At 39.4% G+C, this 19,049-nt stretch overlaps 1 protein-coding gene across 6 annotated transcripts in view; it reads left to right on the forward strand.

Moving 5' to 3' along the window:
* Positions 1 to 507: 507 nt before the first annotated feature.
* LOC103678054 (ceruloplasmin) overlaps positions 508 to 19,049 on the forward strand; it is a 58,494-nt gene continuing 39,952 nt past the window's right edge. For 3 of the 6 annotated variants that reach the window (XM_040636685.1, XM_008707355.2, XM_008707362.2), the window contains exons 1-7: positions 509 to 1,007; positions 8,394 to 8,641; positions 10,430 to 10,642; positions 11,408 to 11,581; positions 13,632 to 13,886; positions 14,927 to 15,098; positions 17,945 to 18,084. In XM_040636685.1, the coding sequence (XP_040492619.1) occupies positions 865 to 1,007; positions 8,394 to 8,641; positions 10,430 to 10,642; positions 11,408 to 11,581; positions 13,632 to 13,886; positions 14,927 to 15,098; positions 17,945 to 18,084 (1,345 nt within the window). In that variant the 5' untranslated portion in view covers positions 509 to 864. Of the gene's footprint in view, positions 1,008 to 6,581; positions 6,823 to 6,853; positions 7,342 to 8,393; positions 8,642 to 10,429; positions 10,643 to 11,407; positions 11,582 to 13,631; positions 13,887 to 14,926; positions 15,099 to 17,944; positions 18,085 to 19,049 lie in introns of those variants that run through there. The other 3 variants (XM_040636687.1, XM_040636686.1, XM_040636688.1) reach the window with 3 other exon arrangements.

Here is a 19,049-nt window from a genome sequence, read left to right on the forward strand (position 1 = left end):
GGTCCTTTCTCCTATACCAGTCTATTTCTATAAACAACTTCGGGCAAATAATAATGCATTGAAGGATTCTAGGGGTAAAGGTCATATTAACACAAAATGTGCAGTGTTAACAACCAGGATTTTCTGTTAATAAACTTCTGTTTACTTCTGATAATAAACTTCTGTTTACTAAGACCAACCTTTGCCTTTGCAAACAGATGTACTTATGTCTGATTTCTTTGACAATAAAGCAGAGTTATCAACCCCTGTTACGCTCTGTTAGTTATTTGCATATAGCAATCAGAATAATACGGTAAGCTTTCTCTGCAGATGTGTGCAGAGCATGCAAAATAGATAAATCCTTCAAAATAAGATTCTTATTGTGGGGTACTTAAATTTGGCATGCTAAGTATCATGTTCTGTATCATCAAGTTGCAACTAAGTATTGTAAGCCGTTTCAAAAGTAAAGAGTGACATGTTTAAAGCCACTTTGCATAATTTCCTCCTGATTTATTAAGAGTTCACTGCGTGCAGGGCACTATACTGTGGCTTATTGTTCGAGGAACAAAGGGAGCATTTAGAGATGATTCTTGCCCTCCTGGAATTTACACAATAAACGGGAGAAAGCAGAGTTATGCACACTCTAGTGGCTCCAACAATCACTGTTGACTTTTTATTTGTAATCAGAGAAGCCTGGCAACAGGAAACTTTTCTTTCTGGGTTTACGAGAACTGAGCTGAGGTGGGAAACGTTATTTGCTTTGACGAAACAATTTACTTTTGTGCAACATTAAGTTGTGTCAGTCAAGCAAATAAAGGAAGAAAGTATAAAATTGCCTGCTTCTGATTTCACTTCATTGCTTCTAAGGCTCCAAGAGGAGAAAAAATGAAGATTTTGTGGCTGAGTATTTTTCTAGTTTTATATAGTAACTCAGCCTGGGGGAAAGAGAAGCATTATTACATCGGAATTATTGAAACGACTTGGGACTATGCCTCTGACAACGAGAAGAAACTTATCTCAGTCGACGCGTAAGTTACTATTTTCATTGTTTACAGACCAAATTTATAAACTATCAGTTAAAAAATAAAGACAATAAGATAAAATATTTTATTAGTTTGTTGCATATAGAAACTGCAAAATGTGGACTGGAGATCCAGGAGAGTTTTATAAATCTCCTCTAAATTTCTGGGCATTTTTTGGTAAGGGGGAAAGGCTGCCCTACTCCTTTCCCTTCGGTCCTGGGGGGGTCTGCGGGCACTCCCTATTATCTCCTCTGATTATTATTTTGTCTCTCATCACGGTTCTATCTTCTTGTCTGTTTATGCAGAAGGTCCTTAAGTTAAATAATGACAGTGTAAAATGTTATGCTTATCATGCCATTTATTGATTACTAGTAGGTAAGAATAAAATGTTTTTTAATCCTTTAAAACATCATTTATAGAAATTAAACACAATTTTAACAAATATGACTGCCCCCAGTACTTGTTGGATGACTCCACACAGTTAATTCAGTTTGTCTCTCTCAGTCTCAGCTTGCTAATCTGTAAAATGGAGATAAAGAATGCCTCACAGGGTTCTTTGAAGAATGGGTGCATGTAAAGCTCTTAGTACAGTGCTTGGTCCATCACACATGTACAAAAAATATGAAATATCTATTGTGATGGTCCCCCCAAAAACTCTGTGTAACTTAAATGTTTTCATGTTTTAGGTGAAAGCCCCCTTATTTCAAGCAATAGTCACCATACAGAAAAGCAAGAGTATAGTTCTCCTTGACATTTTTATAATGGAAGTTTATACAGAGGTCATCATTTTTAATAATGCTAATTAAATATTTATCACCACACCCAATACTCACTACTTTTAAAAATGTATTTTAATGGTGATAAAGCACAAATGAACACAATGACCATCAGCTGCTAAGATTACATCTTTAAAAATAGCCAAGCAGGTATGCCAATTTTTATAACCGTTGATTCTGTTGACAGGTATTTGCTATTCTTGTTCATTTTATGTATGTTTGAAATTTTTCACAGTAAAAAATGAATGCATAGCTGATAATAATATCTAATTGTTAAGTTATTAATTTAGTAATATACAGTAAGAAAAGTTTCTGACCTAAAAGTAACTGATTGTAAACAAAACTAATACATCTTGCAATAACTTTTTTAAAACCCAGGAGCGCCTGGGTGGCGCAGTCGTTAAGCGTCTGCCTTCGGTTCAGGGTGTGATCCCGGCGTTATGGGATCGAGCCCCACATCAGGCTCCTCCGCTGGGAGCCTGCTTCTTCCTCTCCCACTCCCCCTGCTTGTGTTCCCTCTCTCGCTGGCTGCCTCTCTCTGTCAAATAAATAAATAAAATCTTTAAAAAAAATAATTTTTTTAAAACCTGGTTTTGAGGTAGTATTCTCTTCTTAGGAATATGACCTATTTTCATGACTTCACCAAACTATTTTGTGTGAATGCTATATTTTCTGATTAAATACAATGTAAATTATATACGGTTTCTATAGGGAAAAAACACATTTTTTTAAAAAAGTACTGCTATACTCCATGCCCGCATCTGCCATTCTTCTGCTATTATTCATGATCCAAAACCAAATCAGCTTTACTGGACATAAACTAAGTGCAAGACATCGACCCAAGCATGCTTCAATAAAGAAGTCTGTAATTCCAGAAGTGAGAGAAGAGAGAGGGAGTTTATTAAGGATGTCCGGGGAGGAGGGACTGGGGGACAGAGAATACCTTTAGTTTTAAATACTCTTGTGTCTTGTCTGTGCTTAGGGAGGTTGCACAACATTGGTTTGACAATCCGTGGCTTCAACAACAGCCCAGAGCCATGTGGCTCTAAATGACACTGCTCCCTCTGCCTGTGATCTTTCTTAAAATATATCTAAACTGTGACTATTGAATAGAGCTTTAGCGATTTCGCTCATACGATACTAAACTTTTTGTAAAGATGAGTTTAGGTAGCAGCTTGTTTCTCCCTTCTCTGACCCTGATTACCAGCATGTCCAGCAGTCTTAGTTTGTTCAGGCCACTACAGCAAAATATCACAGACTGGTAGCTTATTAACAACAGAAATTTATTTTTCAGTTTTAGAGGCTGAGAAGTTCAAAGGCAAGGTGCCAGCATGGCCATATTCTAGTAAGAGCTCTCTTCCTGGTTCATAGCATTTTCACTGCATCCTCACATGGTGGAAGAAGCTACGAATCTCTCTGGAGCCTCTTTCATAAGGCACTAATCCCATTTATGAGGGCTTCATTCTCATGACCTAGGCACATCCCAAAGGCCCCATCTCCTTATCCAGCACACCGGAGGTGGCCCTAAACCTCCAGAACCCATACATACGATGAGCTATCACTCTCATGGTCTGTATTATATTCAATGGCACAGTTGACTTTAAAATAGGGTGATGACCCAGCAGAGGAAACAGTCAACAAAACTAAAAGGCAACCTAAGGAATGGGAGAAGATATTTGTAAGTGTCTTTTCTGATAAAGGGTTAGTATCCAAAATCTACAAAGAACTTATCAAGCTCAACACCCAAAACACAAAAAATTCAGTCAAGAAATGGGCAGAAGACATAAACAGACATTTCTTCAAAGAAGACATACAAATGGCCAAAAGACACATGAAAAAATGCTCAGCATCACTCATCATCAGGGAAACACAAATCGAAACCACAATGAGATATCACCTCACACCAGGCAGAATGGCTGAAATTAACAACTCAGGAAACAACAGATGTTGGCAAGGATGGGGAGAAAGGGGAACCCTATTACACTGTTAGTGGGAATGCAAGCTGGTACAGCCATTCGGGAAAACAGTATGGAGTTTCCTCAAGTGACCCTACCCTATGACCCAGCAATTGCCCTCTAGGTATATATCCAAAGGATACAAACATAGTGATTCGAAGGGGGCACATGCACCCCAATGTTTACAGCAGCAATATCCACAATAGCCAAAATATGGAAAGAGCCCAGATGTCTTTTGACAGATGAATGAATATTACTTAGCCATCAAAAAAAATGAAATCTTGCCATTTGCAAGATGGAGCAAGAGGGTATTACACTAAGGGAAATAAGCCAGTCAGAGAAAGACAAACACCATATGATTTCATTCATATGTGGAATTTAAGAAACAAAACAGATGAACATAGGGGAAGGGAAGGAAAAATAAAATAAGATGAAAATAGATAGGGAGGCAAACCATAAGAGACTCTTAACTCGAGGAAGCAAACTGAGAGTTGCTGGAGGGGAGGTAAGTGGGGGTAAGGGGTAACTGGGCAATGGGCATTAAGAAGCACACTTGATGTAATGAACAGTGGGTGGTGTATGCAACTGATGAATCACTCAATTCTACCCCTGAAACTAATAATACAGTATATGTTAACAACATTGAATTTAAATAAAGAATTTAAATTAATTAATTAATTAAAATAAAAATAAGATGGGGTGATGATCTGGGTGTGCCTCATCTAAACCAGAGAATTCCTAGTGGAAGAAGAGGAAGAAGAGATTTGAAGTGATTCAACAAACCGCTGCTGACCTGCATTTGGAAGAGACCGCTTGAGAAGGAATATGGGTGGTTGTGAGGAGCTGGGTAAGGTCCTCAGCTTACAGCCAGCCAGCAAGTGCGGATGTCGATCCTACAACCACAGTGAACTGAATTCTGCCGATAACCTGAACGAGTTTGGAAGTGGAATTCTCCAGCGCCTCCAGATAAGTGCTCAGCCCAGCCAGCACCTTGATTCAGCCCTGTGATAACCTGAGCAGCGAAGCCAGTCACGCCGTGCCAGACTTCCGACCCCCAGAGCTGTGAAATAATCAGTTGGTGTTGTTTGAAGCTGCTATGTGATCCTTTGTTATTTGGCAATAGAAAACTAATGTTCTGTGTCTCCACTGATGAAGCCAAGAACCCAGAAACTTTTCCCATATATTACCTACATTTTAGTAGCCATGTCTAAACATACACCAAGACCACTCAAGTGCTTTCTGAATTTATGGAAGGATGTAGCATTATTATCATCACTAAGGCAGTGTAAAAAAATTTTATTTAATTCCACTACCATTAAAAACTCACTTCTGAGTGTGACTCTACCAGAAATTATAAGGGTTGACTATAGGATTCTAGAAGTTGGGGGGATAAAAAAGAGGGATGTGATTACTGAGAGGGAGACAGTATCTATTATAATGAGTAGAAAAGAGCATGTTACAATTCTCAACAGGAAGAACTACAATTAATATGAATTATCTGGTTCAAAGATCAACTATAATGGATTCTTTTGACTGAATATCTGACTGGCAGACTTCCTGCAAGTTTCCAGTAACTGACCCTTGTCCCCAGGCTGTGCTCTTGAAATTAAATAGACATCTTCTAATGATCCTTTGATGTTCCTTTGGAGACAGAACATAATCAAATAGACCTCCCTCAGAATATCACGTGATATGAAATATTTCCCAATTTGGTTAAGTTAATTTTATTTAAAAAAAAAAAAAGATGGGAAACATATTTTGCATATTGCTGTGTATGTAAGAATTCCAAATGTTAAAAACCCAGAATATGTTATAACTTCAGATCAATTATTTCAAAAGCAGTTTTTGCCTCCCCCAAATCTCTGTGTACAAAGAGTGAATCCTGAGGCTTAGACAAGGCTCCTCCTGTATGAGGAGGTGATTGACACAGGGCAACTTTTGAGCAACAAAGGCATTCCAACAAAATCCACTGCATTTCATTGAAACGGGATGTTACATATTCTCAAGTGTTTCCGAGTCACATTCAGAAAATATATATACACAGTATATTTGAGTGAAGCCTTAAGAATTTGAGGGCCTATGTAAAATGTGTATCAAGAGGGCATTTTCGGGGGCGCCTGGGTGGCTCAGTCATTAAGTGTCTGCCTTCGGCTCAGGTCATGATACCAGCGTTCTGGGATCAAGCCCTGCGTGGAGCTCTCTGCTCAGCGGGAAGCCTGCTTCTCCCTCTCCCACTCCCCCTGCTTGTGTTCCCTCTCTCGCTGCCTCTCTCTCTGTCAAATAAATAAATAATATCTTTAAAAAAAAAGGGCATTTTCGAACACAGATTAGAATCTCAATTTAAATATCACCAGGGCCAATCTCCTCCCACTAGGTGACACTGGAGAACGCTTCCCCTCAGACTTGGATGGGCCTGTGTAAGACTGAGTGCGCCAGGGTCTGCTGGGGCGACCAGAGAGGAACTCCATCTTTGTACTGTGAGCCTGCCTCAAGTTGTACTCTCATGAACCTCCTCATGCAGTCCCGTCTGGATGAATTTGCTTTTAATCTCAGTGGCCTTCAGTGCCTCAGAATTTTGCTGTTGTTCAAACATCTACTTATTAGGACTCCTGTTCATGTTAACGCTGCAGTGTTAGAGGAAGAATTCACCCCCTGTCCTGCTGTTTTCCCATGCATTTTGATGTCCTTGAAGTCCCTCTGAGTCTTTCTGAATTCGTTTTTCTATTTTATTCTAATGAAATGGAAACTCCAACACACAATTAGAAAATGAAAACAATTAGGAGAAATGAAGCAAAAGATGTCACTTCTTTGTTTTCTAACTTCCAGCTTGGCCCCCTTCCCATCAACAGGGTTCATTTCTCAGTGAACAATTTGAGAAGCCTGGGGTTCACGCAATCCAGGAAAGATGGCGTCCTCGATTTACGGTGACAACGATGAGATACTCCAGTCCAGGGCATGGTGCTCTGCTATTTTCGGCACCCACTGCTGCTGCCCACGCTCAGCCACCAAAACCACGGCAGAGCAGCTATTGCTCATTGGCTCCAGCACTCAGATTTAATCTGATGTCCTCATGCAGCTATACCCACAGAGGTCTGGCCACTGCCAGGATATGGTCTGGAAACAGAACCTGCCACTTTTCTGTCTCACTGTCCCAAGAAATCCCACTGCCTCTAGGATGAGGCAGCTCTCTTCCCCTTCACTTCGGAGTGTCCCGTATTCAGGTTGCCCGTGGCCCAGAGCTGCCCGCCCACAGCAGGACACACGGGGTGTTTGTTAGTAACCACGAATGCCTGAGGCCCAGCCCAGACGCGCACCATCGGAATCAACGGGGCTGGCACTCGGGGGCTTGCATTTCATCAAGGCCTTCAGTAGATTCCCAGGCACACTAAAACTCAGGAAATATTAGGCTGCAACCCTAGATTTTTTGAACAGCGAGGCCTTTAAACTCTGCAGCAACATTAGTCCAGAGCTCCCAGACAAGCCCTCCTCTTGTCTTGAAAAAAGAAGGAGAAGTCTCTCTCACTCTTTCTGATGATCTTGCAGCTGAGGAAGTGACGAGGTTTATTCTCCAGTCAGATCTTCCGGCTCCATGGGGATTGAGAAGAAACCGTAAGGCATCAAAGTCACTGTGGTGAAAAGTTGGCAACACACACACACACACACACACACACACTCACACACACACACACACACACACACACTCACGAAGAAACACAAACCTCAGATCATCAGCCTGAGCGTTCACAGTGTTTGTTCTATTGGAAGAGATCCATTTGCGGCGGGGCTTACCAAAATCCAGGTTTTAAGTGGGTTCTCCTAAATGTTGGTAGATGGTGTTACCCACAAATCGATCTCCCTGAGCTATCCAGAGCCTTCTGTTAAGGACAACATAAGAAGCACTTTAAAAGTTCAAATACCAAACTCACTTTCTTTCTTTTCCTTTCTTGTCTTTCTCCTCCTCGCTTTGCTCCCCTGACCCAGTTATAATTTAATTTGCTAATATGTTTAGAAAAGTTTTGAGCAACTATGAATCAGCCACTAAGCAGAATGTAACCATCTAGTGTTCAAGTATTTTCAGTAGCAAGGGATTAAAAGAACATAACGGTAATTTGAATCCAAAGATAATTTTAAAACCCACATATATTGCATGCATCAATTCCAATCTTGGTTTAGTGCTGCTAAAAGAAATACAAATTAATTAATTTAGTGTCTTTAATTTTATTTACATAGGAAAAAAATATATGCACACGTTGAAGTCTCAAATATCCAGATTAACTGCTTATAAACTCATTTTTTTCTAGTAGCTGAAATGTATACCATAAGTGAGTAATGTCTTAATATTTATCTTAATATTTCACTTTAATTTTGTACTCTATTTCATAATGCGTCTGGGCTTTAACATAAAAATCCTGTAGAAAAATGCTCTGGTAAGATACACCATGATTCTCTGCTACACACCTGATGTGAGACGCCTCACATAATTAAAATATGAGGGTAAATACCCGCTCACCTCTTCATTTTTTGGAAGCATCCATATGACAAAGGCAAACATTTAATGTGATGTGATTATTAATCTCTCTTTAGTTATATGAGATGTTATAATTATAATGTTACCCCCCGAAATGATGGCTTCTGATAGAGTTGTCTTCTTTCCTTTGCAGGGAACACTCCGATATCTATCTTCAAAATGGCCCAGATAGAATTGGAAGGTTATATAAGAAGGCCCTTTATCTTCAGTACACAGACAAAACCTTTACAACAGTTATAGAAAAACCTACCTGGCTGGGGTTTTTAGGCCCTATTATCAAAGCTGAAACTGGAGATGAGGTTTATGTACACTTAAAAAACTTTGCCTCTAGGCCCTACACTTTTCATCCACACGGAATAACTTACCATAAAGAACATGAGGGTAAGTTCAGCTCATATTCTAGCTGGAATTTCCTCTTAATTCTCAGTAGGGGCACTTTTTTAACTTCTAAGATTATGGCCTCCCCTCCTGGATAAGATCTATAACTGTGTCATTTAGCTCTAAGTGATTTTATTAAGAAGTATTTTGGTTCATCGTAATAATGCTGAGTTTCCCTTGGTTGCACTCGCTTGTGTGAAGTGTGAGCGTGGGACTTCCAGGTAGACTGCTAGAGTGAGTCAGTGAGAACTGGGACTTCCCACCCAGCGCCCCGTAACTCGCCAGCCAAAGAGAATGAGAGAACTAGGCAATGGGCATTAAGGCCTAGAAAAGGCAAACGTCCAGAGGGAGGAAACAGGACTCGACGTAGAGATTTTCTCACCTCTGAAGTTCCTACGTGTGAACATACTGTGGCCATTGTCACGTGGCATCCTAACTTGGGATCAACTCTGTTTCAGCTCAGGCAGTCAGAATAGTCTCCTACATCAGCCAAATGGCACACATGGCTGCATGACCCAAGAGCCACAGCTGAAATAAAATTAACCAACAGGTCATTGGAATGTAGGCCTTAGAAACCTTAAAGATGGTACAGGAAGAACACAGATTAGGTTTGGTGTCTCTGATCTCATTTTTAATACTTGATGATGGTAATGATGATGATGGTATTTTGTTGTGGGTAAGAGCAAAGGCTCTGAAAGTAATGGACCAAGTTTCAAGTGCAGCCTTGCCTTTTATTGGCTGAAGGATCTTAGGCCAGTTACTTAAATTCTCTGTGTGCTTCAGTGTCCTCATATATAAAATAGGGACAATAATAGTACATAGTAATAGCTCAATGAATGTCAGGTATTATCATAAGCGAAAATGCAGAGGCCATGCTAATTGAAATTATAAGGATTAAGTCTAAAAATGAAGATAAAGTTCGATTTTTTAAAATTATTTGTTTTCTTTTTTAAAGAGGTATTGCTTTGCAAGGTGATTGTTTTGACCATATATTTTTGTTTATTCTTCTGAAACAAATAAATATACTCATGGCATACAGGCTGACTGCCATCTTATTTCTTTTTTTTACAATTTCATGGTATATTAGGGCATTACTCATTTTTAAGGTATGGTAGTTATATTGTGTTTCTGTTAAAAAAATAAAAAAGAGTCCTTATCCTTTAGAGGTACATATTCAAGTATTTACAGATGAAATGATATGATGCCTGGGATTTGCTTTAGAATAATTTGATGGTGATGGAGATAAGAGTAGGTAGGTGTAAGGATGAAACAGGATTGGCCTTGAGTTGATCATTGTTAAAGCTCAGGTGATGGGTACATAGAAGTTCATCATATTATTTTCTCAACTTTTACACGTTTTTGGAAATTTCCAAAATTGAAAGTACAAAATTTTTAAAAATCTGTAGTTACTTCATGGGCAAAAATTTATATCATATAAGATGTTTCAAATTATAAGACAGAGTAGCCATTTTGCTCATGCTTCCATACCATGACCCAGAGCAAAGGTGGTTCTTTAAATTGCAAACAAAAAGCCACTATTCTCTATCTATTACTACTCCTTTAAGATTCAGTAAGTATCAAAAATAATAACCAAATTTTCTGTGAAGCTGCCAGACCCCCTAGTCATTAGCCTCTCACTCCTCTCTGTTCAAACAGGACATCACTACATCCCCAAGGGGACACATCCTAGAAATTGAATACATGTTTGCTGAATAAATTAATGGACCATCTAGTCTCTCATTTAAGTTCAAATACATTAACTTTGTAACTTTATCGTGTATTGCCTCCTAGGGGCCATCTATCCTGATAACACCACAGATTTTTACAAAGCAGATGACAAAGTGTATCCAGGCGAGCAGTACACATATGTATTGGACGCCAACCAAGACCAAAGTCCCGGTGAGGAAGACAGTAATTGTGTGACCAGGATTTACCATTCCCACATTGACGCTCCAAAAGATATCGCCTCAGGACTCATCGGACCTTTGATAATCTGTAAAAAAGGTACATTTTTTCATTGTTGATCATGATGTATGACCAAAAGGCAAGAGACGGGGCAGTTTGGTTTTTTTTTTTTTTTTTTAAATATAAGTCAAGTCTTCTGTGTTACGATTGAGTAGGTAAGGTTGAGAGGGGGTGATTCTAGAAAAAAAGGAAAGAAAGAGCAGGGCAGGAAAAGAAGAACGGATAAATGGAACAAGCATTCCCACACATTGCTAAACTGCAAGAAACATGCTTTCCTGGAAGGTAGGTTTGCTGTCCCCAAGTTCCATCAGTGGTGTGGAAGAGATGTGGGACTACTGAGTGTGACGCATTAGCGGCACTCCATGGTGTTCGGTCTGCAGTTATCTGTATTGTGTTGGTGAATGTAAGATCACAGTACCTATTTCTAGCATCATGAAAAACACCACATAGCTCAAGAGCTCGAAATCTAATTCTTCCTGGAATAATGAGTTACCTGCAAAGACTTAGTGTCTCACCGTATGGCTGTATGCACCAGAAGATGTACACACAACTTTAAATTCCAACCTTCTCATTTACCAAAAAGTCTTGAATAGTTATGTGGTCAGTGGACATCCAGATATATGAGGATCTCCAAGCCCAGGATACCGACCATAAAATTTCCTAGGATTTCCATGTCTGTAAAACGGAAGTGGCTAATCCAGATTTGTGCTTTATAAGAAAAATAAATCTTTAAAGCTATAAATCACCTGCTAAAAATACATGCTAAAGATTAACTTCTACTAAAATAGTAATTTTTCACTTCAGATTCTCTGGATTATGAAAAAGAAAAAAATATTGACCAAGAATTTGTGGTGATGTTTTCTGTGGTGGATGAAAATCTCAGCTGGTACCTAGATGACAACATTAAAACCTATTGCTCTGAACCAGAGAAAGTCGACAAAGACAATGAAGACTTCCAGGAGAGTAACAGGATGTATTGTAAGATTATAGAAGCTGTGTTAATTTTATCTTATTTTTCTTGATCCATTAAGTCTGCTAGGTTTATCCTTCACATGAATAAGTAGTGTGCTTCCTTATTTTTTTTTTAAAGATTTTTACTTATTTACTTGTCAGAGACAGAGAGAGAGTGAGAGAGCACAAGCAGAGGGAGTGGCAGGCAAAGGGAGAAGCCAGCTCCCCACTGAGCAAGGAGCCTGATGTGGGACTCGATCCCAGGATGCTGGGATCATGACCTGATCTGAAGGCAGATGCTTAACCGACTGAGCCACCCAGGCGTCCTTAAGTAGCGTGTTTCTAGTCTGGCCTTGATAAGAAGGTATATTAAACATGCAACTTCATATTCAGCTGAACAGATCAAATCAAAACTCTGTGCCTGGTAAAACTGGATACACCAAATTGTTCCCAAACTAATAAGGAGAAAGCATCATCAATTATGGTTAATGTATATGTGTGTCATATTTATTTATATATTTGTTTATCCTCCAAACTCATTCCAAAAATTATTTGAGGCAGCTTAAAATTATTCAATGAAATGCTTAAAATTATACTTATATCATAAAGCATTGAACTGTATTTGGGAAAATAGTTCAAACCACTAGTACTAAAAGGTATTTCTTTTACATATACATTTTTCCTCTGCATCTTTTTTTTTCTATCTTTCAATTAATTTTATTTCTTCTAGAAATGCTTTCTTTACTGCCTAGGCTTCTCCTTAATTCTTAATTGTGTCCCCAGACACAAAATAATAAGCTTAGTAAGGTTGTCTATCACTCAGAATTTGCATAAGAAATCACATCTCTTCACACCACTAGACCAATGAGTGTAGATTGTTGTTTGTGTGTAGTTCTTCAAAATAATCTTTACTCAGAAACTGAGAATACAAAAATAACTACCAAAGCAGAAACATAACTAACGAAGTACAGAGTTTTCTCCTGAACTTTTGCTTATTTCTGGCTAGAAGGTGTCTTTCTATACTTCAATCCTGCCTCTGTTATGCACCAATCAAAAATAGATGTTAGAAAAAGATACTCAAAAAGTCTGGGGAGGTCTGGTTGTACCTCTGTTGTATCAGGTACATTCTCTGTGCTTCCCAGATCCAATTCCCACCTTACTTCCAGGACCACCTGGTGTGAATAGTGAGCCTAAGTTTCTTCAAAGGGTCTTAGGTCAGCCTGCCTTTGAACTTTTGGGGCTTTGTGGCTCTGGTACTGGTCCTTGCTATCCTTCCCCAGCATTTCTTCTTTCCTCCTTCACATCTCTTCCAATTTTGTCTTCCAATCTTTAAAAAAGAAAAAAAAGCTTTCCTCATGTTCTTTTTTTTTTTTTAAAGATTTTATTTATTTATTCGACAGAGGATAGAGACAGCCAGCGAGAGAGGGAACACAAGCAGGGGGAGTGGGAGAGGAAGAAGCAGGCTCATAGCGGAAGAGCCTGATGTGGGGCTCGATCCCATAACACCGGGATCACGCCCTGAGCCGAAGGCAGACGCTTAACCGCTGTGCCACCCAGGCGCCCCTCCTCATGTTCTTATTACAAAAGTAAATCACATTCACTGTAGAAAATTGGCAGAGTTCTGTAAGCAAAAAGGGAACATTGAAATCATTCATGTTACCACTATCAACATGATACATGATTGATTACTAAATAATCTTCAGTCTTTTTAAAATTTATGTGTGTACATTTTGTATGTATGTGTGTATCTATGCACATATTTGCATTTACAAATACACACACATATACACCTACTAATGTGTACAGCTTCTAACGGAGAGGGAAAATAGGTTTCATCCTCAGTGCCGTGTTCATCTGCTAATGCTGTGTTGACAAAATTCCTGAGGCTGAATACAGGTCTAAGATAAGAGCATTGTGATTGATTAGCAATGTCTGATGGGGGTACAGGACGGAGGAATAGCAGCAAGATGTGTGCCAGGTATTTTCCATCCCAAATTCATTCTGTTTCTATAAAGGTGACTTTTACTATCCCAGGCACCAATGTCTCTGAGGCACAATCTCTGCTCTTGGCTTACAGCTGTGAACGGATACACTTTTGGAAGTCTCCCAGGACTCTCCATGTGTGCAGAGGACAGAGTCAGATGGTATCTTTTTGGTATGGGTAATGAAGTGGATGTGCACGCAGCTTTCTTCCACGGCCAAGTGTTGACTAATAAGAACTACCGGATTGATACGGTCAATCTCTTTCCTGCTACCCTCTTCGAAGCTTTTATGGTGGCCCAGAATCCTGGAGAATGGCTGCTTAGCTGTCAGAATCTAAACCACCTGAAAGGTAAGGCATCTTTAGCGAAAATGAGCGGTCAGCTGATATAAGTGTCATGTCTCAGTTATACGACTAATGGGGTGATTATTGGGAATCTTAATGTAAAAGTTAAATATCTTTGGAATAATCTGAGCTTTGAACTGGTAACTTAATTTTATTCCTATGACAGTATGCATCATAAGCTAATAACAAAGACTGGAATTTTATAAAGTAATGAAATCTGAAAATATATTAATTTGGGGAAAAGAACAACTGGTTCTGAATGGGTAGTTCTATCCTAAAAGTATTGTTCTGTATACAACTTCTCAGCTTTATAAGATACACAATATTGTAAACACCAGAAGATTTGCATGTGGTGCTGAAAAGTAGCTCTTTTTTTTCTTTTTTACTTGGTTCTATCAAATATAACCAACTTTGTTCTTTGAATCCATCTACTCCTTGGTTTAATTTGCTAAATTCCTCTTCCATCTCTTCAATATAAGAACATTCTTAGTTCTTGAAAAAGTATTAGTTTGTAATATTGATCTCCTGAAGAAATTAAATTTAATCTGGGTCTTTTGGTATGTTAATTGGACCTTCGAACATAACCTCACTTACTAAATATGACCTTGGCCTCAGAAGACCCAGCACACTGGGTACATATCCATTTTTATTTTGTCTGAGAACCATAATCATATATGCTCATTCTATTCCTCTTCCTCCACTCCACCCTGCCCCTTAAAATATGGCCAAACCTTTCTTCAATAATTATCTATTAATGTGTCTTTTTTTTCTCATCAAAAGACCTCCCAAGTGAAACTCCACAGAGATTGGTACCATATTTTTAAAAAATACTAGTATATGATTTCTCTGTGCCATATGGAGAAGTTTTACTGCTTGATTTTTCCATCAGTAAATCACTTACCCTGTTTACTATCATTTTTAATATTGTTTCTAGCTATCTATTTCTTCAATTTCTATCTGTTATTTCACCAGCAGTGTTTACAAGGCAATAGGAGGGGAAAACCATTGGCTTCATTAACCAATGTCTCCTTCCGTGTGGTTTTCAGCTGGGCTCCAGGCCTTTTTCCAGGTACAAGACTGTAACAAGACTTCATCAGAGGACAATATCCGTGGGAAACATGTTAGACATTACTACATCGCTGCTGAGGAAATCATCTGGAACTATGCGCCTTCTGGAATAGACGTCTTCACCAAAGAAAGCTTAACAGCTCCTGGAAGGTAATTCAGAACAAGGACTATTTCAAAATATGCCTCCCTAAAAAAAGAAAGATGGATTCAGCAATTAACATTTTAATTAGTACCTGAAATTTAGCCTGCTAAATATTTATCAAGGTGTTTGGTATGAGTCCCAGTTTAAGAAATATGACTTTTGAGTTCATGAAAGAAAATGGTTTTAAAAATTACCAAATGCTCAACAAATTCCTCAGAAAATACTGAATACAATTAGACTGATCAATGCATTAGCTTTCCTTTTGTGAAAATAGAGCAGCATTCAGTACATTCACAAAGTTGTAGCATCATCCACACTATCCATTTCCAGAACTTTGTCATCATTCTAAATAGAAAGTCTGTATCCGCTAAACAGCAGCTTTCCAATCTCTAATAACTTCTACTTTCTGTCTCTATGAATTTGCCTATTCTGGGCACTTAATGCAAGTGAAATGATGCGGTATTTGTCCTTTTTTGTCTGGCTTATTTCACTTAACACAATGTTTCCACGGTTCATCCATGTTGTAGCATTCGTTCCCCTTGAAGGCTCAGTGATATTCCATTGCATGCATGTATCGTATTTCGTTTATCCATCCGTTGATGACAGTTTGGGTTGTTTCTACTTTTTGGCTATTGTGAATAATGCAACTATGAACATGGAAGGACAAGTATTGTTTACATCCCTGCTTTCAATTCTTTTGTGTACATGCCTAGGAATGGAATTGCTCAACCATAGGACAATTGTGTTTCTAATTTTTTGAGGAACGGCTGTAACCAGTTTACATTCCCACCAGTAATGTGCAAGGGTTCCAATTTCTCTACATCCTTGCCAATATTTCTTTTCCATTTTTTTATAATAGGCATCTTATTGGGTGTGAAGTTGTATCTTATTGTGGTTTTGACTTGTGTTTTCCTGGTGATTAGTGATGTTGAGCATCTTTTCACGTTCTTGCTGGTGATTTGGAAAAACAGCTGTTCAAGTTCTTTTCCCATTGATGAATTGGGTTGTTTGTTTTTGTTTTTGTTGCTGGTGGTTGTTAAAGTCTATGATTTCTTTATATATTCTGCATATTAACCCCTTATCAGATATATGGTTTGCAAATATTTTCTCCCATTCTATAAGTTATCTTTTCACTCTCTTGATAGTGTCCTTTGATTCACAGAAACTACTCCTGTCCATGTTCAATGACTTCCAGAGCCTCCCAGCCATTCTTCCCTGCTCAGTCTTCCTTTCCTACTGTCCATCCTCCATAAAGCACCCGAAGTAAGCTTTCGAAAATGTTGAGCTTATGCCACACCCCTGCTACAAGTCTCTGCTCAAACATCACCTCCTAAGGGAAGTCTTATTTGCCACCAAGCTACTTGGAAAGGTTACGTAACTCAATGACACACAACAGGTCAATAGCTGGGCCTGGCTCTACCCAGGTCTGTGATTCCTGAAGCAGAGATTTAAGTCCCAGTCTACACTGACATCCAGATGCAATGACTCGAAAGCTGCATCTCAGCCCAGAAGGTTCTTCAAATTGTAGATTTGCATTTCAAATTGCTTAAATATAACCCACTTGGATGAGGCCCTTCCAAATCAGTATGTCCAAATCTGAACCTATTGTCTTCCCTGTGTATCTGAGTTTCCTCCTCTCTGTGAATAGTATCACTATGCATCCATCAGTCAAGCCCAAAACCTGAGTGTCATCCCCGACTCCCCACTTCACCATTCCCTCCTTCTCTCCTCAAGTACTGCCTCATTATATCCTCAATGTCTCCAACACTTGTCTACTTTCTCCCCACATGAGGGATCCTCTTAAAACACTACTCCCGAATGCTCACATCTTTCTAAGCTTTCCCACTGCTCTGGGATGGAATGCTGACACTTTATCTAGGTCCTGCTGCCCACCTCCCATCTCTCCAAGCCTCATTGTCTCTGTTCTGTCTCATTCTGTCTCTTTTCCCCTGCCCTGTACGCTATGCTCCTGTCATACTTTGTAAAACATGCCTATTCACTCTTTCCTCTGAGCCTTCCACAGGGTATTTCCTCTTTGTCAACACCCACCCTATTCTCCCCACACATATACTTCATCTTTTTTAACTTGACTCTCCTCTAGATAATTTTTAAAAATCACTTCTTTGGAAAGCCTTTGGGTCCTCTTTCCACCACTTCCCTCAGCCCCAGGAGAACTGCTCCATAACTCCCTGTGCTTATTGCATCATATTATGTTGATTGGTTCCTAGTCCGTCTTCTCTGAATGGTGTAAAGTCCCTGTGGACAGGGATGGGTCCAGCTTGCTTATGGTTATGCCTTCAGCAAGTAACAAGTTTCCTGGCAAAAAGCAGGTGTCTGATACATTCATCAAATGGGAGAAGAGATGAATGGGATGGCTTTGGCAATCAAATGCCTTTCTGAAATTTAATTTCTTCATTTGTAAAATGGGGAGAATAATGCCAACTTGGTTGCCTTATCACATGAGTTTCAGATAATAAGTGAAAGTTCCTAAGTACCAGGCTGGTGCTGATATGCAATAAAGAGTAGCTACTGTATTTTTAAACATTTCATAATTTGTTTAAAAGATTTTATTGTAAAACAATTAATAACTATCAAGGATTGACATGGGCCATCTTAAAATTTTTCACTTCACTTGAAAAAGTGAAACCTCTATATCATGATACCCCATTCATTAATTGAATATCCTTCTATGACGTGCCTGGTACCATCTGCTTCTGTTTGAATATTTGGCAAATCATAAATAAGAATTACCTCTGAGCACTGGTCATACTTTTGTTCTTTAATTTTTCCTATGTGAATGCCTGCTTTCTGTTCTACTTTCAACTCCATTGTTAAACCCTTTTTCTCTTGGCAGTGCTTCAGAGGTATTTTTTAAACAGGGTACTACAAGAATTGGAGGATCTTATAAAAAGCTGGTTTATCGTGAGTACACAGATGCCTCCTTCACAAATCAAAAGAAGAGAGGCCCTGAAGAGGAACATCTTGGCCTCCTGGGTGAGTCCATGCAGAATATTTATGACTGTTACACTTTTTTTTTTTTTTAAGATTTTATTCATTTTTTTTGAGAGAAAGAGAGAGAGAACAAGCAGGAGCTGGGGAAAAGGCAAAGGGAGAAGGAGAAGGAGGTTCCTGCTGAGCAAGGAGCCCGATGTGGGGCTTGATCCCAGGACCCTGGGATCATGACCTGAGCCAAAGGCAGACGCTTAACTGACTGAGCCACCCAGGTGCCCTGTACTCCTGTCCTGGGCTACCCAAACTTAGAAAGAATAGAAACTTCAGGACCCTCAGTATGATTTCCACATACAAACTAAGGATGTGGAAGGTCATTTGATAATTAAATGTAGCAGCTAATTACTTTTTCCAGTGTAAATTACCAATAGTAAATCTTCATCATTAAAAACTCTCCTGACTCCAAACGATGATTTTTTTTTTTCTTCAAGAGGTAAGAATTGTGTGTTTATGACTTGGTTTAAGCAGACAACAAAGCTATTAGCCTCTATTCTTAGCTGAAGTTACATTCCTCTAGAAATAAAATCCAGGCTATTAACGAAAAAGGCTGGGTCTGTCTTAGAGCCTTGTGCGCAGCCCAGAGACCTGTTCTTGCTCAGGCCCTTAGACAGAATGTGGCGGGTGAGCCCACAGAGTCTGGATGCAGACTATCCGCACTCCTCACCTATCAGCTGTGTGACCTCTGAAAGCACTCAGTTTGCTATGCCTGTTCTCTTTCTGTAAAACGGGAACAATAATAACAATAACAGTCCCGGGGCGCCTGGGTGGCTCAGTTGGTTAAGTGTCCAACTCTTGGTTTCAGCTCAGGTCATGATCTCAGGGTGGTGGGATCGAGCTCCACTTGGGCGGGGGCGGGAGGTCCGCGCTCAGTGGGGAGTCTGCTTCTCTTTCTTTCTCTCTCTGCTTCCCCACCACATGTTCTCTCTCTCTCTCAAATAAATAAATAAATC

This window comes from Ursus maritimus, unplaced genomic scaffold (assembly GCF_017311325.1).
Source record: "Ursus maritimus isolate PB19 unplaced genomic scaffold, ASM1731132v1 scaffold_20, whole genome shotgun sequence".
NCBI classification, from domain to species: Eukaryota; Metazoa; Chordata; class Mammalia; order Carnivora; family Ursidae; genus Ursus; species Ursus maritimus.